Source organism: Podarcis erhardii, assembly GCF_964252035.2.
Source record: "Podarcis erhardii genome assembly, chromosome: 1".
In the NCBI taxonomy this organism is placed as follows: Eukaryota; Metazoa; Chordata; class Lepidosauria; order Squamata; family Lacertidae; genus Podarcis; species Podarcis erhardii.
The window spans coordinates 122,590,084-122,614,321 of record NC_138497.1 but is presented as its reverse complement, the minus strand read 5'-3'; the positions used below and the strand labels follow the sequence as shown (position 1 = coordinate 122,614,321).

Below are 24,238 nucleotides of genomic sequence, written 5' to 3'. Positions count from 1 at the left end.
GAGCTCGTTTCGAACGAAGGCCACGTTCTGCGGCCGTTGGAATGGCGGTTGGAGTCACAACGGAAGGGACCGAGGCGGGGGGACTGTGAGAGAGCGAGAGACCTTCGGTGTGTGGGTGGGATGGGGGGGGTGTCACTTGTGTGCATATCCTCCAACCTTTATCCCGTGAAAATAGGGGCATCCTATTGCATCATCATCTTCTTATTATTATTTGTTAAAATCATTTTTATAAATATAAAGTTGTAACAATCCAAATGCATTTCCATATCTAGAGATTACTCTGAATCTCAGGACTCCCCCCCCCCTTCATGGGTCCTGTTGTCAACATTTTCAACGGCATATTATTGCATAACCCGTATTTTGTATTTGACCATATTGTCCGTGGTAACATCATCATTTTATTATTTATACCCCATCTGTTTGACTGGGTTGCCCCAGCCACTTTGGGCGGCTTCCAACATATATAAGGAAGTAGGCTTTTGTTTTTTTTTTTATAAATATTTATTAAAGTTTTTAAATATAAATGCACAAATAATAAACAGTCTTACTTCTATCACAGACATAATTTCATCACTTCTTTGGACTTCCTCACGTCTCCCGCTCCCATTTACATCGTTAAAAGTTTTTTCCAAACAAATTATCAACTTGTTTACAATCTCATGTCCACTCATTCAAATAAGGAAGTAGGCTTTTGGGGTGTAAAGATAGGTGTCAGGCAGGAATTTTGTCTAAATGTCTGGGGAAACTTGGATGGATGGGGAAAACCAGCAGAAAGTGCTCCAAAAGTTTTAAAATTACTATTTCGGGGTTAGTTATCCCAAAAAAAAGCTCAACAACTGCGTGTGGTGTCACAAATTTTACTTTTGTCATATGGGAACCCTAAAAAACATAAGAAAACATTAAACATTTAAAAAAAACTTCCCTATATGGGGCTGCCTTCTACAGGTTGTATAGTTACTTATCTCCTTGGCTCCAGGTTGTATAACTCCATACCAATCAACATTTCCTCAGTGAAACTAGGGACGTCCTATTCCGTAATCATCATCATCTTTATACCCCACCCATCTGACTAGGTTACCCCAGCCATTCTGGGTGGCTTCCAAAATAAATAAAAATATTAAACTTCCCTATACAGGGCTGCTTTCAGGTGTTTTCTAAAGACTGTATAGTTACTTATCTCCCTGACTCTGGGGTCACATAACTCCATAGCCTCCAACATTTCTCCAGTGAAGGGCATCTTAAGGAAAAGCAGGACATTCTGGGTTCAAATCAGAGACCGGCCGGATTTCTGTAAATCTGGGACAGTCCCTGGAAAATAGGGACACTTGGGGGTCTCAGTGACTTCGTATGTTTGCAGAATTTAGCCAGAGGGAAGCCCCACCAGCTTTGCTGGCCCTTTGAGGGAGGACAAAAAAATTGCCCCCACCCCAAATCCTTATTTTCACAATACTTCCTTTTGGTACAGTTGCTTTTTTAATGGATCTCGTCAACAGGCTCATTGAAACTTCACATTATTACAAAAACAGAAGTAGTAGTAGTTGTTTTGCACTCATCTAGAAGGAAGACTTGCATCCTAAACCTCCACCGCTTTGCAGCTCTACTCATACATTAGGCGGCTTTGGAAATAAACCCCCAAGGAAAAATCCAGACCCGCTGCCTTGCAGGACATATTTAGGCAGGAAGAACCAGCTGCACAAATGTAGAGCAACTTCTAATCTCAGGGTGGTGGGTTCAAACACCATGTTGGGCAAAAGATTCATTCATTGCAGGGAGTTGGACTAGATAGATGATCCTCATGGTTGCTTCCAAATCTACAATTCCACAATTCTATGAAATATAAGACAGGGCCATCTGACTTCCAGTAGTATGTGTGAAAAGGATCTAGGAGTCTTAGTAGACCACAAGCTTAATATGAGTCAACAGCAGGCTTCCTCAAACTCGGCCCTCCAGATGTTTTTGGCCTACAACTCCCATGATCCCTAGCTAGCAGGACCAGTGGTCAGGAATGATGAGAATTGTAGTCTCAAAACATTTGGAGGGCCAAGGTTGAGGAAGCCTGGTCAACAGTGTGATGCAGCAGCAAAAAAAAAAGCTAATGCTATTCTAGGCTGCATCGACAGAAGTATAGTGTCAAGATCAAGGGAAGTCATAGTACAGTGGTGCCCTGCAAGGCGAACGCCTCGCAAGACGGAAAACCCGCCAAACCTAAGGGTTTTCCGTTTTGGAGGCGCTTCGCAAAACGAATTTCCCTATGGGCTTGCTTCGCAAGACGAAATGTCTTGCGAGTTCCTGCGGGTTTCCCCCCCTTTTCCTAAGCCGCTTATCTCCTTATCCGCTAAGCCTAAAAGCCGCTAAACCGCTAATAGCGCTAATCCGCTAAGCTGTCAATGGGCTTGCTTCGCAAGACGAAAAAACCGCTATACGAAGAGCCTCACGGAACGGATTAATTTCGTCTTGCGAGGCACCACTGTACCGCTCTGTTCCACCTTGGTAAAACCACACCTGTTGCAGTGTCCAGTTCTGCACACCACAGTTTAAGAATATTGATAAGCTGGAACATGCGCAGAGGAGAGCAACCAAGAAAATCAAGGGTCTTGGAACCAAGCCTCATAGAGAAACAACTGAGGGAGTTGGGAATGTTTAGCTTGCTCTAGAGGCTAGGATCCGAACCAATGGATTCAAATTACAAGGAAGGAAATTCCGACTCAACATCAGGATGAACTCTCTGACAGTAAGAACTGTTCAACAGTGAAACAGATTCCCATGACAGGCAGTGGACTCTCCTTCCTTGGAGGTTTCTAAGCAGAGGTTGGATGGCTGTCATGGATGCTTTAGTTGACTGTTATGTACTGAGTTGAATAGGATCCAAAAGGCAGCAATCTGATTGGTCCTAGAACAATGCCGCAGTATGATTGGTCTGCAGGAGCCACCCAGTCCAGCTCCAGATGGAAGTGAATCCACAACCTGATTGGCCTACAGGAGAATTTCGGAATTAGCCAATCACGTGCAGCCCATTGTGTAAATAATGTATATAAAACAGAAAGTTTGGGGGAACTTTCTTTCTTCCTCACCACTATGAGCTGAATAAAGAGCATGAAATCCACTCTCGACTCTGAGTATATTTCATTGACATTCCTACATGATCCACAAAGGTCCCTTCCAACTCTAGAATGCTATGATCCCTTCAAGACAGGTGCATTTAAATTTGTGCAGCCCATATGAGGAACTCAAATTGCAACAACATGATTGTGGCTGTAATAAAAAAAAAAAGTAAATGTCTCTTAGGGAGAAGGCCCCCACTGAACACAGGACTTCTGCGAAAACAGGCACAGAATTGCACTGCCAAACAGCAAACGAAGAATTTTTTATTGAGTTTCATCTATCACACATACCCATCAGAGTCCAACCAGGACAAAACTTGGCATAACCTTAGTGCAGCTAAACATGTGATAACCGCAGCCATTATCACATGCACAGACGACAGCTTCATTAATAGTTCAAGGGGGTTAAAGGCATGCAGAAAAGAAACAGCCAACATTGAGCATATATCCCCATCTCTCTGGTGTATACAGCAACATGCAAACGTGGCTTGAAATGCTGGAGATGACTGTTTTTTAAAGACTTGGATTTTTAGTTAGGATGTTCTACACCTTCCGCATCACAAATCCAAGATACAGTGGTACCTCGGGTTAAGTTCCGGAGGTCTGTTCTTAACCTGAAACTGTTCTTAACCTGAAGCACCACTTTAGCTAATGGAGCCTCCTGCTGCCGCCGCGCCGCCAGAGCACGATTTCTGTTCTCATCCTGAAGCAAAGTTCTTAACCTGAAGCACTATTTCTGGGTTAGCAGAGTCTGTAACCTGAAGCGTATGTAACCTGAAGCATATGGAAGCTGAGGTACCACTGTACTTATAATAAACCAGTCCCCTAATGCATGTGAACCACTACCATGTTCACAATCATGTGGTTAAAGACTAGCAGAACAGACTTCTTTTTTTTAAGCTCAGTTGGTATGTGGTGCCGATAATGCTAAGGTTGCAGGTTCGATGCCCGTAAGGGACAGCTGCATATTCCTGCATTGCAGGGGGTTAGACTAGATGATCCTCAGGGTCCCTTCCAACTCTACAATTCTATGATTCTAACAAAAACTTATGGGTAGAGCACTGCAGATCCTCTATTCAAGCAAATCTAGCCTGTGGCAATAACCAAACTCCTAGCTTTCAAATGTGGCCCATAATGTCATATCCAGATTCTGAAGTTATGGAAAAGGCAGTGAAATCTGATTATGTCTGGTGTGTCTCATCCAGATCTTGATTACTGCGGAACTGATTAGCGATATAAAAATCTTTTGCAACATAACGACTGCAATGACTACTTTGCCATTGTTCACAAATCAGCATGCTCCGATCGCCAATGTGCATTTCTCAGATGGCTGTATTTTATTAAAAACAGCCACATGCTGCAATGTTAGTTCACTACTATAATTTGAAATATTAAAACTGGATCTTGTGAACCTTATGCTGAGTGCAAGAGTCCACAGATTAATTTTTCAAAGTGCTACACCAGTGAAGACTCACCAAGGACTCAGCTAGATAAAGATATATGTGTTGTATATGCATTAGGTAAAAAGGTAAAGGACCCCTGGATGGTTAAGGCCAGTCAAAGATGACTACGGGGTTGAGCTTCAGGCCGAGGAAGCTGGCATTTGTCCACAGACAGCTTTCCAGGTCATGTGGCCAGCATGACTAAACCACTTCTGGCACAATGGAACACTGTTGATGGAAACCAGAGTGCATGGAAACGCCATTTACCTTCTGGCCGCAGCGCTGCCTATTTATCTACTTGCACTGGCATGCTTTTGAACTGCTAGGTTGGCAGGAGCTGGGACAGAGCAACAGGAGCTCACCCCGTCGTGGGGATTCAAACTGCTGACCTTCTGATCGGCAAGCCCAAGAGGCTCAGTGGTTTAGACCACAGCACCGCCTGTGTCCCATATATGCATTATAACACTGTGACACCGGATGGCACTGTGGAGTTCCATTTTTGCCAAGCCGGTTTCTCATGCAAGGTTTACAATGCGTTTAACTGAAACACTTCTTTGATGTGTCTAGATCCAGCCCAGGTTTCATGTTTGAATATACATCTGAATATTATCTGTAGAGCTCCTAATTCAGCAAAACAATCCCCAAGCAGAAGCAGATTCTGCACATGCTTCAGTGGCTTTGAGTAACAGCCATCTCATAACTTTTGAGAAATTAGAATATGAAATAACACAAGAGAAATACAAATTTTTATTTGGATGTATCCACATATTGTTCACTTGTAGAAAATGCATCCGTAAATAGAGCCATACACTTCAACCCTGAGTATCCATTTAGTTTAGTGGAGACAAATCAGCATTAAACATTATATTCCATTTTCTTCTTGCTGTGAGCGGTCTTCTTTTGTACTTTTTTATTATGAACTACAAACTTGTCCAGTAGAATAATAATGTAAAAATAGTTATTTGGAAATCAATTTCCATCAGCTGATCTTACACTTTCAGAATGTGGTTTGTCCTTCAGTATATTTTCTGAGAAACAATGAATTATTCGAAAACACATTTCAATACCATTAATTCAATGCTCATGTTCATTTTAAAAAATAGAAATCTTCCACTTCATAGATATCAAAACACAAGACAGTTACAAATAATTTCTTAATTATGCAAAAAAAAAAAAAAGGAGTGTTTTGTTTGTAATTGTGTGAAATGTGACTGCAGGACGAGGTTTTTCCTTGCTAGTTATTCTGGAATATTTGTTAAATAATGAAGAAATGGACGACCATGAACACAGCCTTTATGTTGATTTCCAAGTTGTGTCTCCATTTTGTGGATGGTGTCTTGTACATCTTCCTTGGATATATACAAAGGTAGCTGCCGACACAGTCTTACTGCTTCTCCCTATGGGAACAAAAATGTTTACATTTAGACATTAACCTGAGGTTGTGGATCGAGGGCCTGACCCCCGCTATGTGAAATAAACACACAAGGACACGCGATATAAGGTTAATGGGCAAGAAAAGGCCACAACTTTATTGATTACAGCAGTGAAAAAGGTATTGGCTTAGGCATTGGATGACTATAGGAGGTGGGTTTATTCAACAGTAGGTGGAGCCTGTTGATGCTAATCCAACTATAGGCTCACCCCCTGATGTCACCGAGGGTCGTGCCATGGCCTCCCGCCAAGCAGGCATTGGACGGAATACACGACCGCCAGATTCCTTTTAACGGAATAACCCACGGTAGATAGCATAGGCAATGGCCACACCTAGCCCTTGACACACATGAATCCAATGCCTAACCTACCCACCAATACCACAAAAGTTGTGACGATTGCTACGAGGTAGGCGAAAAAACCAAAAAGCCTAATGCCAAATGGAAACATTCCTACCAGGCCCCCCAGACAACCGGGGCGACCAACCTAAGGTCCATAGCAAGGCCCAAAACCTAGAACCTGAGCTAAATGGGAGTGGAGGGTGACTCGCTGCGGGACGACGACGACTGAGGAGGCGGCGGAGCTGGCCCCGCAGCATTAAGCTGCTAAACACGCCCTCCGGAGACACCTGATTGGCTGCCTCCGGTGGGCGTGGGCGCCAGCCAGGTGAGGAGGGGCGGGGGCTACGCCCCCCGGCCAGGAGGCGGAGCTCGGGCTCCCGCCCACAACCATTCCCCTCTCTTCCAGGGAGGAGAGTCTCTACAATAAAATCCAATAAATTATATAGGGTGCAAACTTCTCCATTGAACATTTTTTACTACTATACTTTTTCATAGAAAATCATATTCCAATCTTCTTTGGCCAATCAACTGAATTAGGTATCTTTGGTTTTTCCCAAATCTAATCTATGAAAGAAGAAATTTTGCCAACAAAATGTGGTGCAGCTCCCAAGCAACAGTTAACCAATCATAAGAAGGGCTTAAGGAGTGGCTCATTCTTGACCACATTCTTTTTCCCCCTTTCTGCTGCGGAAATAAGATCAGGCTGTTATTCAGAAGCAAGCTCAGGGAGGCTTACTTTAGAACAAATTTGCACTGCGGTCCAGTTTCCCAAATCCCAATGTGTAAGTAAGTTACTCTTCTGTGTGGAAAAGATCCTGCCATAAATTGAAGTACAGATTCGGATAGGTGACCTACGGATATACTGCAGCTAAATTATTCTACCCAGAAGTTGCCATTGAAGGGAAGAGTCAGGAATGGAATTTGATACATGGGCTGGCTCAAATTAAGAAAGGGACCTTTCTTCACTCTCCTCCCTTCCTTTAGTTCATATATTCCACATTCTGGAGACTCAAATGGCTCAGGGCAGTGGCTCCAAAACTTTCTCCTCCACAGAACACATGAAAATTGCTGAGTGTCTTGATGGACCACTTAAAGATTTTTCTGATTGCAATGCTCTATTTTAGAGGCCGTATGATTTCTAACTATATTTTTGTTGCTTCATTTCTTACGCATTGCATTTTATTGTCTTACTGTTTCAATTCCACAGGATTCAAACTGTAAAACAATAAAATGCAATATATAAGAAATAAAAATGGCCATTAAAAACGCAGTTTTAAAATCTATATGGGTATCTGATGGGCCATCTTCCATCTTCCACCACAAATCCAGACATTTTGCAGACCACAGTTTGGGTACTCCTGGCTTAGCAACTACATGAATAGCTTTTTAGAAGTTGATACCAGATGGGTTTTCCCAGTAGTGATGTATGGAAGTGAGAGCTGGACCATAAAGAAGGCTGATCGCTGAAGAATTGATGCTTTTGAATTATGGTGCTGGAGGAGACTCTTGAGAGTCCCATGGACTGCAAGAAGATCAAACCTCTCCATTCTTAAGAAAATCAGCCCTGAGTGCTCACTGGAAGGACAGATCCTGAAGCTGAGACTCCAATACTTTAGCCACCTCATGAGAAGAGAAGACTCCCAGGAAAAGACCCTGATGTTGGGAAAGATGGAGGGCACAAGGAGAAGGGGATGACAGAGGACGAGATGGTTGGACAGTGTTCTCAAAGATACCAACATGAGTTTGACCAAACTGGGAGAGGCAGTAGAAGACAGGAGTGCCTGGCGTGCTCTGGTCCATGGGGTCACGAAGAGTCGGACACGACTAAACAACCACCACCAGATGGGTGGTGGAGGAAAGCAATCTGGACTGGGGCACAGGAGTAGAGCTTTAAACACTTTGACTGCTTGTGCGTTCCAGATCAGGAAACCCAAATCTGCTACCTGCATTGGAAGAAGGGCACCCATTTGTGCCAATGGAACCTTTTATTGGAATGCAAATAACAGTCATCCAAGGCCTGATCTGTATTGCGATTGCTTCTGGTATTAATTTCTCCTTTTAGGTAGCAATGCTTTAAGCATCAAGCTGTATCTTTTGATAAGACAGTGGCACTAAAAGCAGCATGCTAAAGAAGAGCTTGCAAACCATGAAGCAATACTTACCTCCAGGTAGTTCATTACTTTAAGAGGTCGACACTCACGAACTTCTTTTGCATTACAATCTACCACAGCACTCAGAATTTCTTTCAGATCAGGTATCCCATAGTACGGCAGGCAGTTTGCCATTCCTTCTATTTCCAGCCTATTTCCCATAGCTGAAACACCAAATAGTAAACAAATGAATAAACTGAACACAATGGTACCTGGAGTTACCGAGTGTGTTTTAAATACTGTTTTGATTTACACAACAAAATATTCACATTGAAAATTGTTGTTGCAGCTGCAATCCTAGACACGCTAGGGGCTAAGCTCATCGGGACTTACTTTTGAGTAAACATGCATAGAACTGTGCTGTAAAGTTGCAATTATAGATCCCCAGAGCTACACATTTTTAATTTTCTTAAAATGAAGAACACAACTTAAAATATTTCATTATTAGTTACTTGCACAGTGAGAGTGCTTCAGTTTATTCAAGTTCAACTTTGGAAAGCACTGGCTAAATGCTTATTTAATTTTTTGTTAGTATTTCAATGTTTGAAACAAAGCTTTAATCCTATATATATACTGTATTTTTTGCTCTATAAGACTCACTTTTTCCCTCCTAAAAAGTAAGGGGAAATGTGTGTGTGTCTTATGGAGCGAATGCAGGCTGCACAGCTATCCCAGAAGCCAGAACAGCAAGAGGGATTGCTGCTTTCACTGGCTTCTGAGATTCAGAATATTTTTTTTCTTGTTTTCCTCCTCCAAAAACTAGGTGCGTCTTGTGGTCTGGTGCGTCTTATAGAGCGAAAAATACGGTATGTATGAGAGAAAAATGATGTTAGGATAATTTCATATGGTACCTACCTCTTTTCTGTAGAATGCTTGATGCCTGTTTTGAAAATCCCCCCTCCTGGCATTTGGCCTCTAAAGTCTAATGTGCTAACAACATGGATTTGGTTTTTGCTTTATTTATTTGCCAACCTCTCTAATAAAGGAGTCATAGGTTCTCAAGGTAACATAAATCCCATTATGTTCAAAATGGTCCCAATTATCTTTTTTTTTTTCAATGTAACACATCTACCATATAAGCCTAATCCCAACCGCACCTTCAACATTTGACAGCTTGTACAGTTCTGCAGTCTAAAAGGTGTAAAATACATGAATACATTTTATCTTAAAAAAATTACCTTGCAGATACATCAGTAAAATATTTTGGAATGAAGAAGCCCAGTTGCACAAGTCAACACTGCTTGCACTACATTGGTTCATAATCAATCAATCACTTAATAAAGCAACAACAACAACAACAACAACATATTTACACCCTGCCCATCTGACTGGGTTTCCCCAGCCACTATGGGAAGCTTCCAATAGAATATTAATAATAGTAGTAATAATGCGATCAAACATCAAGCATTAAAAAATGCTCAAGTACTGAACTTTATTAACCTTCCAGATCCTGTGCTAAATTTAGATCACAATTAAACCTTCAATCTCTTAATGCCAGTCCTTTTACACGTGTGTGTGTGTGTGTGTGTGTGTGTGTAGATAGATAGACAGACAGACAGATAGATAGATGATAGATATAGATAAGAATCACATAGGGTAGAGCAAAAAGATAGTTTTCATAATGGAGAGAATAAAGCTGTTGGGATCCCCACAATTATTTATACTAAGGCTGATACTATCTATAACATATCTGGGATGAACAGGGAGGTAGCAACCCGGCAACAGAATGACAGGCTTGACCCAATGCACACCACTGCAAAGCGGGACAATCTATACTAATTTATGCAGCGTAGAGCTAACAAGAGTTCTGCAGATGATAGGTAGGGGAAATGGTAGGTATGGGGAGGAGAATCCCTTCCCCTTCAGCAGCACTACTTGGCTACACATTGTAGCTTATAGCTCAAATGGTTTGAGCATGAGGCTCTTAATCCCAGGGACATGGGTTCGAGCCTCAGATTGGGAGAAAGATTCCTGCCTTGTGGGGGGTTGAACTAGATGTGCCCCCTTCCAACTACAATTCTATGATTCTCTTATTTGGAGCAAAACATACAATGATCCCCCAAGTCTGGACATCTAAGCCAGGGGTCGCAGTTTTGTTTTTCTCACGTGCTGGCAGGGGAGCAAAGGAGTCTGGGTCAGTGTGTGTACGTAGTCAACCCTGAATTATATCTCATCCTCCAATCAGCACTTCTGAGAGGGTAGCAGTCAGGAGATATCCCTGTCCGCTGGCTTCCACCATAGGAAAGTCTCCAGCTACAGATGAGTGAAGTGGAGGCAACCCTACCTGTGCTGGATTACCCCAAAACAGAGAGTATTATGGGAGTCGGGGAGATTATGGGAGTTGGGTCACCCACTGATCTGTCTGGAGCTGGCACAGCAAAAAACAAACAAGAAAGAACCGCCTTTCCACCTTACAGCTTCCAGATCAGGAGGAAGGATTCTACAGTGGTGCCCCGCAAGACGAATGCCTCGCAAGACGGAAAACCCGCTAGACGAAAGGGTTTTCCGTTTTGGAGGTGCTTCGCAAAACGAATTTCCTATGGGCTTGCTTTGCAAGACGAAAATGTCTTGCGAGTTCCTGCGGGTTTTCCCCCCTCCCCCCCTTTTCTAAGCCGCTAAGCCGCTTATCAGCTGATCCGCTAAGCCGCTTATCAGCTGATCCGCTAAGCCGCTTATCAGCTGATCCGCTAAGCCGCTTATCAGCTGATCCGCTAAGCCGCTTATCAGCTGATCCGCTAAGTCGCTAATAGCGCTAAGCCGCTAATGGGCTTGCTTCACAAGACAAAAAAACTGCAAGACGAAGAGACTCGCGGAACGGATTCTTTTGGTCTTGCGAGGCACCACTGTACAATAATTAAAGCTGTAATCCTATACCTACTTACCTGGCAGTAAGACAAACTGAACTTAACAGGTTTTGCTTTTGAGCAGGCACTGTTCTTTTTTATTATTGTTATATAGCATTTAACAAAACTCCATATAGGTAAAGGACCCCTGACCATTAGGTCCAGTCGTGGCCGACTCTGGGGTTGCAGCGCTCATCTCGCTTTATTGGCCGAGGGAGCCGGCGTACAGTTTCCGGGTCATGTGGCCAGCATGACTAAGCCGCTTCTGGCGAACCAGAACAGCGCACGGAAACACTGTTTACCTTCCCACCGGAGCGGTACCTATTAATCTACTTGTACTTTGACGTGCTTTCGAACTGCTAGGTTGGCAGGAGCAGGGACCGAGCAACGGGAGCTCACCCCGTCGCGGAGATTCGAACCGCCGACCTTCTGATCGGCAAGTCCTAGGCTCTGTGGTTTAACACACAGCGCCACCCGCGTCCCTAAAACTGCATATACGTTAACATAATTTCCCCCCTTGGAGTGGGACAAGCGCCAGTAGATAAATTGTGCTCTATACTGTATCCTGTTTTTCTGGGTATAAATCTTGGCACCCAAAAACAGGTTCCGCTCCCCAGAAGTACAAGAGAGTATCGATCAGAAACTATGAACTTTGATGCAGGGCTAGACATTTGGGAAGTCAAGCTAAATAGTTTTAAATCAAACACAAACTGTGTTTCTACAGCAACACATGTAGTTGGGATTACAGAATATGCTAATTGGAGACTTATTTATAAACTGAATTTAAAATCAGCCTGCATTCACCAGACTTGTGGATGGTTAAGAAAGGAAAACACTCTTCTTGGAGGGAATTGGTTTTTCATCAAGACACAGTTCCAAGGTTCTATCTTTCCCCCGCCCTTTTTCTTTTTAAAGACCTATCCTTTGAGATGCCCATATGTTATGGCAGATCTGTCAGCAGTCCTCTACATACGAGGCTGAAATGGTAACACATGAAGCTATAGCGTTTCTCAAAACTCACAGCAAATCTTTGCTTGGACCTAGCGAATTACTAGCTTGGCATCATATTGCAATTAAAGCTCGCTTCCCCACAATACTGACCGACACATCTTATTTGTACTTTAGCTGTTAAAACAATGAGAGGCTGTTAAAACATGTGGCTAATCTAAGGCACAAGCAGAAGGTCTTCAGCACGCCTGGTATAGGAGCAGGACAGCCCAATGTCCTGGCTGTGACAATGTCCGGCCTACACTCTGGACAATGCCACTATTTCACCAGTTTAGCAATCTAGGCAAAACCACACTAAGATGAGGGGAACGGAATATTATTGTACAGCAGTGAGGGTAAGATCAGTTCAATAGTGGAATGGACTGTCATGGAAGGTGGTGGTCTCTCCTTCATTGGAGATTTTTAAGCAGAGGTTGGGTGGCCATCTGTCTTGGATGCTCTAGTTGAGATCCCTGCATAGCAGGAGGTTGGGTTAGATCAGGCATGGCCAAACTTGGCCCTCCAGCTGTTTTGGGACTACAACTCCCATCATCCCTAGCTAACAGGACCAGTGGTCAGGGATGGTGCGAATTGTAGTCCCAAAACAGCTGGGAGGGCCAAGTTTGGCCATGCCTGGGTTAGATGAACCTTGGGGTACCTTCGAACTCTAGAATTCTGTGAGTGGTACAATCTATTTCTTGACTTTGTGAGGTAAGCAATACCTGTATACCTGAAGGAGCGTCTCCACGCCCATCATTCCGCCCAGACACTGAGGTCCAGCTCTGAGGACCTCCTGATGGTTCCCTCACTGTGAGAAGTGAACTTAGTGGGAACCAGGCAGAGGGCATTCTTGATAGGGGTGCCCTCCCTGTGGAATGCCCTCCCATCAGATGTCAAGGTGATAAAAAAAAACTACACAAATTTTAGAAGACACCTGAAGACACCCCTGTATCAAGAAGTTTTTTATGTTTCATGTTTTATTTTGTGTTGAAAGCTACCCAGGGTGTTTGGGGCAACCCAGCCAGATGGGTGGGGTATAAATAATAGAATTATTATTAAGAAAAATGCTTGAAATGTGTAAACAAACAGAAATTATTTTTATTCACAAGCAAAGAAGTTTTTACACAGGAAACTAATCATACATGGCTTATGTCGGCCTTACTTATTAGAGACTAGCAAAATATGTCAACACATTTGTACCATTGGGAACGTAACATTATATTCTCTGAACATCTAAATGAGTGCATGAATTATGTGCTAAGCTCGGGTGTGCCGCATGTCTCCTTCATACTGCATGACGCCTTCTTTTCTCCCTATTCTCTAATCCGCAGGATTACAGAGATGAATTTAAAAAGGAGGCCGGCAAAATTTCATGGAAAATGAGGGTTGTAGTCAATGCTAGCCCTTTTCAGAGTAGAACCACTGGAATTAATGGTTCTAAATTAGTCACGCATTAATTTCAATGGGTCTCCTCTGAGTAGGAATAGTATAGAATACAACCCTGAGAAATTAAATCATTTTGAGTGAATGAAGATGAGGAGGGCAAAGGTTGCTGGTCACCCAAGAGACCTGCTGATTTATTGCTTCAAGTCCTTGCAAACATTTGAAGACTCTGCTTCATGCTATCCGTACCTCTGTGTACAGTGGAAATAATCCAATCAGTATTAAGTACTTAAATATTAAGTACATTTTAATATTTTAATGTTGTATTTTAATCTTGTTTTTAAGTTGTATTCATTCAACTTGTTTTTATTATTGCTTGTTAGCCACCCTGAACCCGGCCTTGGCTGGGGAGGGTGGGGTATAAATAAAAATTATTATTATTATTATTATTATTATTATTATTATTATTATTAAAATCAGTGCTTTTTCTCAGCCAGAGCATAGTTCCAGTACCTCTCTAATGGGTGTCATTGCAGGCCAACGCTCCCCCTGCCCGCTTCTTGTCTTTATATACTTCAGAGAAGCCGAAAACGAGCATTTGAAGTCAAAATGGAAGCTGGCTGGTGTGTGAGTCTACACTATTTTTTTAAATCTATGATTTGACTTAGCTATGAGCTGCTTGCGAGCTGTGATTGGTCAAGCTATGAGGCGGCACCGATTCGTATTTCCTTTTCAAGAGAGAGAGTCCATTCTTCCTCTTTAAAACTGGGCTCAGGGCAGAACATTTGTGGTACGAAACGTTACAGGATTTTCGCAGTTCTGCGGGCACAACTGGTTGCATATTACATTATAAGCAAAAAATCATAATGAATGCTCAGTAAAAGGGAAGTCTGGAGGGGCCCATAGTGGATAATAGGGGCTGTTTTTTTCTAGACACCAATGTGGTAATGAAACACAAGTATTGTTATATACAGTACTATGAAAAAGAGGCAAGCAAGTAATGAGAACTACAGGTGCTGAATTAAATCAAAATATGAAGCCACACCATACCTGGTATTATCTTTATCTTAAATCCGTTTGCTGTAAGTCTTGTATCCGACAAGTAGGATGACCCATCAAATCTTATGCTTTCCTTGGGCATATTGCAAAGAACTTCTTTATAACGTGAATCACTAAAAAGACTGAAAATCAATCATTAATCACTTTTATGAGACAGAATCAAATTTTAATAGTGTCCCACAATCAAAGCACACGTCAATGAAATTTTAGAACTGCTTTACAGTGGTACCTCGGGTTAAGTACTTAATTCGTTCCGGAGGTCCGTTCTTAACCTGAAACTGTTCTTAACCTGAAGCACCACTTTAGCTAATAGGGCCTCCTGCTGCTGTCACGCCACCGGAGCACGATTTCTGTTCTCATCCTGAAGCAAAGTTCTTAACCCGAGGTAATATTTCTGGGTTAGCGGAGTCTGAAGCGTATGTAACCTGAAGCGTATGTAACCCGAGGTACCACTGTATTTCTAGGGATGCCAGCTCGGACAGCAACTACAAGCACACATGCACAGTTAGAATACATCTTCCCAGCTATCCATTGTCCTGTGTTACCCCACAAGGAGAGAGCCACAGTAGCCGCTGTCCATTTTACATCACTGCAGTTGCAATCTTAATTTTTCTAGTTAAGTGATGTGGGGAAAACCACTGAGATACTTTTATTTTTGCCAACTGAGCACATGTGGTGCTTTTTCATTGGGATCACAGCTGAGGAGAGAGGGCTGAAAACTCCCTTCCCCGCATGCAGGAATCCTGCTAGAATTCACCCCCTAATATTAAAAATAGTTAAATGCCGTCACATCTAGTTGGGCTGAAGAGCAAAGGCCCACAGGAACAAAAGAAGTAATTGCACAGTTCTTTTCTCTCTGGCATCCACTGTTTCCTGCTCTTTCCCCTCTCAGCTTAAGGCAAGAACAGACAATGCCAGAGAAAGCAAAGAAAGCAAAGGTTTCCTTGTTCCCTCTACTCAGTCAAAACATTATGGCAACCAGGGAACAGTAAGCCTTTCCTTGGAGAAAGCACAGCACAGCTAAAAGATGACTCACAAAATGGTGGCCATATTGATGCTGCCATATTTCATACTGATATTTACTAAGACTGTCATATTTTGTTTGTATAGGTAGTAGGCTTTCAAAAAATCACCAGGGCGCTTTTGGCATTCAAGGGTACATAAAATCTGGTTTAACTCTTGGACTACATGTGTCTTGTACTGGCTGTCTGAACCAGTAGTCTCTGTAGGTATCTATACATATCTTATACTTATCAAATCTCCTTAACTGAATTTGTTTGATAGTGGAATATAATTATACCTCAATCCATACAACAATCATAGGGCCAATTCAGCTGTAATGTCAAGCTTTAATGTCCAGTCCCCTGCCTTCTGTTATTTTCTGGCTTCAACATTGATTCCTATTGTGTCTGAAACACAGGACCATGGTTTGCTGTCAATTTACCAATCAGGGTTAAGCCACGGACTAAGGACGTGGGTGGCGCCGTGGTCTAAACCACTGAGCCTTGGGCTTGCCGATCGGAAGGTCGGCGGTTTGAATCCCTGCAATGGGGTGAGCTCCCATTGCTCAGTCCCAGCTCCTGCCAACCTAGCAGTTTGAAAGCATGTCAAAGTGCAAGTAGATAAATAGGTACCGCTCTGGCAGGAAGGCAAATGGCGTTTCCATGCGCTGCTCTGGTTTCGCCAGAAGAAACTTAATCATGCTGGCCACATGACCTGGAAAAACTGTCTGCGGACAAACGCCAGCTCCCTCAGCCAGTAAAGTAAGATGAGTGCCGCAACCCCAGAGTAGTTCGTGACTGGACTTAACTGTCAGGGGTCCTTTACCTTTACCTTTACCTTTTTAAGGACCCTGATGAGGGAAACGGTATTAAACCATGGTTTCCTAATTCAGACATAATGGGGAAGAGACCAGGCTGGCAGTGTAGAAGCTGGTAAGCAGGCCTGAGGCGCATTTTGAGCTTAATAAAGCCACGGTTTGGGAAGCTTTAAATGTAATGTCCAAAATAGGCCACAGGCACATTTAGGACAAGCAAAATGAAGCTGGAGATCTTAGGATCTCTGTTAGATTGTAACTATATAAGCTGGGTCTGTACTGGATTTGGGAGGGAACACAGGAAGGTGGAATCACTTTTATTACACTGTCGTAAAATAAAAAGTAAAATAAAACCAGTCATTTGCTTGTATGCTTGCTTATATGATCTGCTTTTGAAATGGCTTTCACCTTACCTATCAGTTAATATAATCGGGTTGTCCAGTTTCTGTATAGGAAGTTTATGGTTTTCAAGCAGTTTTTTAAACAGAAGGGCTTCTTGCACTCTGTACGGATTCAACATCATTATCTTTTTCTCAGAGGCAATTATCCACGCATCAGGAAAATTCGGAAGACGAATTAGGCAAGGATCATCCTTAACAGCCTCTTTTTGTTTAAGCACATGAAGTTTATGTCTGAATGAATCCATAGAGAAGGGCACTTGAACAATTTTTATTGCTTTGCAACTATTTGGTTTCTCCTCCATTTGAGAATGAAAAAGTTTATCAAGTTTCTGCTGATTAATTAGACAGTCTTTAAGTTTGGACTTATGTTTTCTCTCTCTCTCCCTTGTTGATCTTTGTATACTCTGATCTGCAGCTTTTCTGCTCTGCTTGTTGTATCGCTCCAAGTCTCTTTCAGCCTTTTCTTCATATCTTAACAAAGAGGGGAAGAAGGGGGAAGAGAAGGAACATATGAAAAACTAGCAATGTTTCAGTCATTATATATCCACCTATAAAATATGTTTTCTCTCAAAATTAATTGTTGGAAGATAAATAAATGTCATTCTCCCACGCTATTTTATCATCTTAGTTAATATATTGTCTCTTATAAGTACCCCAATATTCAGCAGCCAGTTCTATTTGTAGTAGTGCTTATCAACACATTACTTTACAGATCTTATGTTTGTATTGTTTACCGCTACTAATCTGGCAAGTAAAGGTAAAGGGACCCCTGACCATTAGGTCCAGTCATGGACGACTCTGGGGTTGCGGTGCTCATCTCGCTTTATTGGCCGAGGGAGCCGGCGTACAGCTTCCAGGTCATGTGGCCAGCATGACTAAGCCGCTTCTGGCGAACCAGAGCAGCGCACGGAAACGCCGTTTACCTTCCCACCGGAGCGGTACCTATTTATCTACTTGCACTTTGACATGCTATTGAACTGCTAGGTTGGCAGGAGCAGGGACTGAGCAACAGGAGCTCACCCCGTCGCAGGGATTCAAACCGCCGACCTTCTGATCGGCAAGACCTAGGCTCTGTGGTTTAACCCACAGCGCCACCCGTGTCCTTTAATCCGGCAAGTATTAACGCCAAATGCAAAATATGATATACAAACTATATGCACTGTATACAAGATTATGGGAATTTATGAGCTGTACAGGCAATAAGCTGTTTCATACATATTTGTGAATACATTTAATGAAAAACCAGGGGACGGAGGCAGCAACATCTAAGTTTATAATAACCAGCAAGCAGTAGATAATTAGAATTAAATTATCTATACAAGATGTTACACTTATCAAGCCAAAAGCATTTCCCATTCTGGTTTTGAAATTAATATGGATAAAATTTGTTTTTGAACAGGAGTCACACACAGGATGGAAACTACTGTCCAGTTTTAGTGAGCAGATGTGAAGTTTGCAAACTTACTTCTTTTTCTCTTCTTCATTCAGTGTTTCCCACATTTCTTCCAATTTCAGCATTAGTTCTTCCATGCTCACTTTGGTATTTTCAGCTAACAATTGTGGGCGATGGTCTTGAGTAAAAAAGTCAAATGCTGACATGGCTTTCTTTATTATCCGATTTTTTATTATGTCATAGGCTGTAATCTGTCCCAGTTTATCATTTACCACGTTTGTTTTTTTCAGACTTTGAATGCTACTTCCCTCTTGAAATGTTTGTCGGCCATCATCATTTCTTCTCTCTTGAGGCCTTGCACATTCCATTTCAGGAACCAAAATCCGAACAGGTTCAATGTTCTCTCCTCTGGTATTCCTAAATGCGTTCCCCAAACTCCATTTATCAGCAGTTACTTCAGAAGAAGCTTTTAGGGTTGTGGTTCTCTCTATTGCTTCCTGGAAATGGTCATTTCTCAAATCATCATCAAGGCCATTTTTAGAATTTGTGTCCATTAAGGGATTGCCATCTAGGTTAAATATCACCTTAGACTTATTCTGTTGGTGCTCACACAAAAATCTATCAGACGCAGCTGTCTCGCAGCCAGATAGTTCATTTTTGGTAGAAAATCCTACAGCTGAATTATTATACAACATTTGATTCTCCAAACAAAGCTCTGTGGGTTTTTCCATTCCACTATTTTCTGCATTACTCAATGAAATCAATTGAGTGCATGCATGTGAATCAATGTTCCTGGGTTCAGCTTCATTTACAGACACATTCATTTGTTCTGCTTCATTAACAAAGATGTCTCCTGAAGTAGCACCTGACGAATCAGTTTCACAAGAAGCAGTCCCAGGTAGAGGTCCATAGAGTGAGGTCAAGACATTTTCAACAGCAAGACAGACAGACTCCTAAAGCAGAAAAATGGTAAGTACATTATTGTGATAAATAACTTATGCTAGCTAGCTACAGCATAATTAAGTCAATTGAAAATGGATTCTGCTCAGCTTATTTTTAAACCTAAGGTTATGCATTATTATTTTTAAAAAATCTAAACACATTTTAACTGTAATTATAGCAAAACAACATTATTAGACTGCTCATTTATATATAAATGGACACGCTGTACCTTATTATGAAGAAACACTTGAGATTTATCTGGTGTTAAATTGACATCCAAAGCAGATGGAGGAACAGCAATGTTGATAAAGAAAACAGGGTGTGAACGATTAGAATCCTTGTGTGACTTCAGGTTATAGTATTGTTGAACCAGCTAAAACCAAAAAGAATAGCATTTAAAATGTACTTTCCCATTAGAAATGAATGCAATACAAAACTTTGATATGATATATACTTATCTTCCATGTGTGCAAGTAGCAACATTTTAAGTGCATGCAGAGCATGAATTTTTCTATAACATCTTGCGGGGAGTCCCCCATTAGTAGGACGGAATCAGCTTTCAAAGAGTTGTGAAATTTTTGTAAAAAACCTTGTTACCAGAAATGTTGAAATGTTACCATAACACAACGGTATTGACCTCCAATTTTTCATTAAGCATTGAAAATGGATGTGAGAGTCAATAAAATTGGCTCATTACTATTTTACACTTACAAGAGTTAACTAATGTACTAATTAATTGTCCATTAGTAGTCCCTTGGCCTTGCCGATCAGAAGGTCAGCGGTTCGAATCCCTGCAACAGGGTGAGCTCCCATTGCTCTGAACCCAGCTGCTGCCAACCTAGCAGTTCGAAAACATGCCAGTGCAAGTAGATAAATAGGTACTGGTGCGGCGGGAAGGTAAATAGTGTTTCCGTGCACTCTGGTTTCCGTCATGGTGTTCTGTTGCACCAGAAGCGGTTTAGTCCTGCTGGCCACATGACCCAGAAAGTTGTCTGTGGACAAACGCCAGCTCCCTTGGCCTGAAAGTGAGATGAGCGCTGCAACCCCATAGTCGCCTTTGACTGGACTTAACCGCCCAGGGGTCCTTTACCATTACCTTATTAAGAAAGATTGCATCTCTCTCAATTTTATGACATATAGAGGGCAAGAATTCATGGCCAGGATCCAAAGAGCCATGCAACTAATTACACAAACTAGGACACGGTGGTGCTGTGGTCTAAACCACTGAGCCTTGGGCTTGCCAATGAGAAGGGCGGTGGTTTGAATCCCCGCGACGGGGTGAGCTCCCGTTGCTTGGTCCCAGCTCCTGCCAACCTAGCAGTTCCAAAGCACATCAAAGTGCAAGTAGATAAACAGGTACCGCCCTGGCGGGAAGGTAAACGGCGTTTCCGTGCACTGCTCTGGTTACGCCAGAAGTGGTTGAGTCATGCTGGCCACATGACCTGGAAAAACTGTCTGCGGACAAACGTCGGCTCCCTCAGCCAGTAAAGTGAGATGAGCGTTGCAACCCCAGAGTCGTTCACGACTGGACTTAACTGTCAGGGGTCCTTTGCGTTTAGAGTGGGAGTTGGCATTGCCATCTCTATCTCATACTAACAAACTCGGAAACTGAAGGCAATTTCAAATGATGTGGCCTGCTTGACAAAATTAAAAACCCTGCTGGCGCAACCTAGCCATTGTGTGCAGCTAATGAAGCTCTTTCAAACCTGGCAAATGTTTCATAATCTGCTGGGACAAGGAGCTGAGAAAAACCGTACCTTTAGAATTTCCTTCTGATGTACTGGTCGATTGTTTACAAAGATGAAGCTCCTTTCTGCACTTGAATGACTTGTCAAACAACCATCTGACCTGGGCTTTGGAAGAAAGCCGCTGAGAAACACCTAGAATTGCAATTAAACTGGCCATTAAAAACCACCATTTCCCATGACAATCACTTCACAAAAACTAGAAGGTTCAGATCAGAAAGAAGAAATGACTGCAGATTTTCATGGCATTTAGAAGTCTCCTGCTTCACTTTCCTTGAAATTAAATCAAGGCAGATGACGATGAATGAGATCAAGAGTTAGTGTGAGGCTGTCGACAGAGCACTAAATTTGGATGTTGAAAAGCCAAGTTCAAATCTCATCCAGGTTTGAAGGTCACCGGGTAACCCTAGATGTCACTCATAACCTCACCAGGTGGTTCTCACTCTCCTGGTCAGCACTTACCAGACATTGAAGTTAACCATGAATTCATCTCCAACTGAGATTTAATTCTGAACTAGGGTAGATTTCTGGAGTTAAGCCTGAATTTGAAAAGCTGCTGGAGGCTCGAAGCCCCCACAGTAGATCTTCTTGTCCTAAGGGCCTTCTACAAAAATGTTCTTTTGCACCCCACCCCCCAGTAATTTTTCCGCTGCTCTGCCTAATGGGGCGTTTTGAAGAACAGCCCTGCTAAGATAATTCAGGAAACAATCAAGTTCTTCTCAACTGAGGGAGGGAGGGACTTGGATAATTTCCAAGCTAATCCAAGGCAGGTGAGAGAGATGTCACCCACCTCCACTAATGTTAAAAAGAAGCAATGAAGAAACCTTAAAAGATACAGAGCAAACCAACAACAAGCCAATCAGAATCACAAAAGCACTGCATGTGCAGCACTTAAGTATTTTTACATCCTTTTTATAGGAATAATATCTTTACCTCATTCCTAATTACAGTTACTTGGAAGGCAGCCATACTGATTTCATGTGAATGTACAGTGGTACCTTGGTTTTCGAATGTAATCTGTTCTGGAAGTCCATTTGAGTTCTGAAATGTTTGAAAACCGAAAACTCAATAGCCGACAGCTAGGCCTCAGGATCTTGCACTCAGTCACGTGGCATATTCAACTTCTGAGGTGCGTTCGAAAACCGAAGCATTTACTTCCAGGTTTACAGTGTTTGAAAACCGAAATGTTTGTCAACAGAGACGTTCGAAAACCGAGGTACCCCTATACTGTCATGGAAATCTAGTTAGGATTATAGCCTAAGAAGTGCGAACTTCGTTCCCCTTTTATGTGATGCTAGAAATTCACTGTGTGAACCAGTGACAAACAGGTAAACTCCAAAGCCATTCCTATGATATACCCATTGATGGTCCAAGCATAAAAAGTTCTTTAGATATAAACTACACCTTACTGAGAAAAAAATCAAGCGTGTTTTTTGTTGTCAAAACAAAACACATGCAGATGGAAAGGAATGGAATTTAACACAATAGCAACCCAAAATAGAAGTACGGTGCTCGATTTTATATCCTTATTTAAAAAGTGAAGAACTCATGCTGGTTCAACTGATGAAATAACAGGTGGGGGAAACATATAGAAAATTAGAAACTTACCTCAGGATCTTCACTATGGTGTTGAAACGGTACCATGCCGCTCATAACGGCAGTTCCCACTACTGCCATGAAAGCCATTTTGTGATCGGACACCCTGGTCTTCTGCCACATAACTGTCTGAAACAATATAGCATAGACTTCATGTCAAAATTTTGACATTAGATTTAGATTTATTCAACAGGGACATGACATGACCACAGATATTTGTGCGCAACACTACACTTGAAACAGTGCGTTTAACATTCTGTTCCTAGACACCAATGTGAACCCATTATTTTCTTATGATTTAGTATCTAATACAGAACACTTTCTTTCTTCTTTTGTACACAATGAGCTATGCTGAAGCAACTGGGCTGCCTATCTGAGTGCAGGGGGCATGACTGGCTGAGCTGCCTGCCTTCCAGATTGAGGATTTGGGCTTTATTTTTAACCACTGTGAAATATGAAAATGCAGGATTCTACCACAGATATCTGCTTCTTCACTCACAAAACCCAACAACGCAATTAACAGACTTAAGGGAAAGTTGCAAAACAGGTTAATAAATAGGCTCACTGGTGCAGATGGGATACATGTATGTATGTATGTACGTAGGATGTTATTGGTTATCTTTATAAAACCTTTCCCCAAAAAGTATAAAATAACTAAAGCAGCAATTAGCGAAGACGCAGGAGCATTAGAATCCATTCTTCCTTTAAGTGTTCATTATAATTCTAGGGAAGCGGGTGGCGCTGTGGTCTAAACCACTGAACCTCTTGGGCTTGCTGATCGGAAGGTTGGCAATTCAAATCCCCGCAACAGGGTGAGCTCCCGTTGCTCGGTCTCAGCTCCTGCCAGCCTAGCAGTTTGAAAGCATGCCAGTGCAAATAGATAAACAGGTACCATTGTGGTGGGAAGGTAAACGGCGTTTCCATTCGCTCTGGTTTCTATCACAGTGTCCCGTTGTGCCAGAAGCGGTTTAATCATGCTGGCCACATGACCCAGAAAGCTGTCTGTGGACAAGTGCCAGTTCCCTCAGCCTGAAAGCGACATGAGCGCCGCAACCCCACAGTCGCTTTTGACTGGACTTAACCATCCAGGGGTTCTTTACCTTTACCTCATTATAATCCTGCTCAAAATAGGCACTTTCCATCAAACTTTAAAATGCTCAATTAACCTACCGCTGCAGAGAGAAAAGAAAACGGCCTTTATCTAGATATGCACAGCCTCAAAAGGCTGCTTACTGCAGTATGTTCCATTCACAGCAGCAGTTACAGTGGTACCTCTGGTTACAAACTTAATTCGTTCCGGAGGTCTGTTCTTAACCTAAACCACTATAGCTAATGGGGCCTCTCGCTGCCGCCACGCGATTTCTGTTCTTATCCTGAGGTAAAGTTCTTAACCCAAGGTACTACTTCTGGATTAGCGGAGTCTGTAACCTGAAGTGTTTGTAACCTGAGGTACTACTGCAATAGCTACGGCTCTGCACTTGTACCAACACTCAGAGATGGATTGGAAAATTACACCCGGATTCAGGAGCAACACAACTATATTATATTCAGGGGCCCGCAAATTCAATGGGCTTGGCAATAGTTGCATCTACAGAGTCTAGTGGACCT

At 42.4% G+C, this 24,238-nt stretch overlaps 1 protein-coding gene and 1 long non-coding RNA gene across 2 annotated transcripts in view; one reads left to right on the top strand and one right to left on the bottom strand.

Moving 5' to 3' along the window:
• The first annotated feature begins 35 nt into the window (after window positions 1–35).
• Window positions 36–23,209, top strand: LOC309335475. The gene is made up of 4 exons (XR_014153534.1): window positions 36–107; window positions 14,215–14,305; window positions 19,210–19,320; window positions 22,977–23,209. It is a non-coding gene; the product is annotated as an uncharacterized lncRNA (long non-coding RNA).
• PMS1 (PMS1 homolog 1, mismatch repair system component) overlaps window positions 5,273–24,238 on the bottom strand; it is a 55,245-nt gene continuing 36,279 nt past the window's right edge. Inside the window, exons 6-13 of the mRNA XM_081871166.1 lie at window positions 22,643–22,759; window positions 21,047–21,169; window positions 19,519–19,662; window positions 18,420–19,300; window positions 16,967–17,425; window positions 14,729–14,859; window positions 8,478–8,629; window positions 5,273–5,940 (exon numbers count right to left, since the gene is read on the bottom strand). Of these exons, the coding sequence (XP_081727292.1) occupies window positions 5,782–5,940; window positions 8,478–8,629; window positions 14,729–14,859; window positions 16,967–17,425; window positions 18,420–19,300; window positions 19,519–19,662; window positions 21,047–21,169; window positions 22,643–22,759 (2,166 nt within the window). The 3' untranslated portion in view covers window positions 5,273–5,781. The remainder of the gene's footprint in view (window positions 5,941–8,477; window positions 8,630–14,728; window positions 14,860–16,966; window positions 17,426–18,419; window positions 19,301–19,518; window positions 19,663–21,046; window positions 21,170–22,642; window positions 22,760–24,238) is intronic.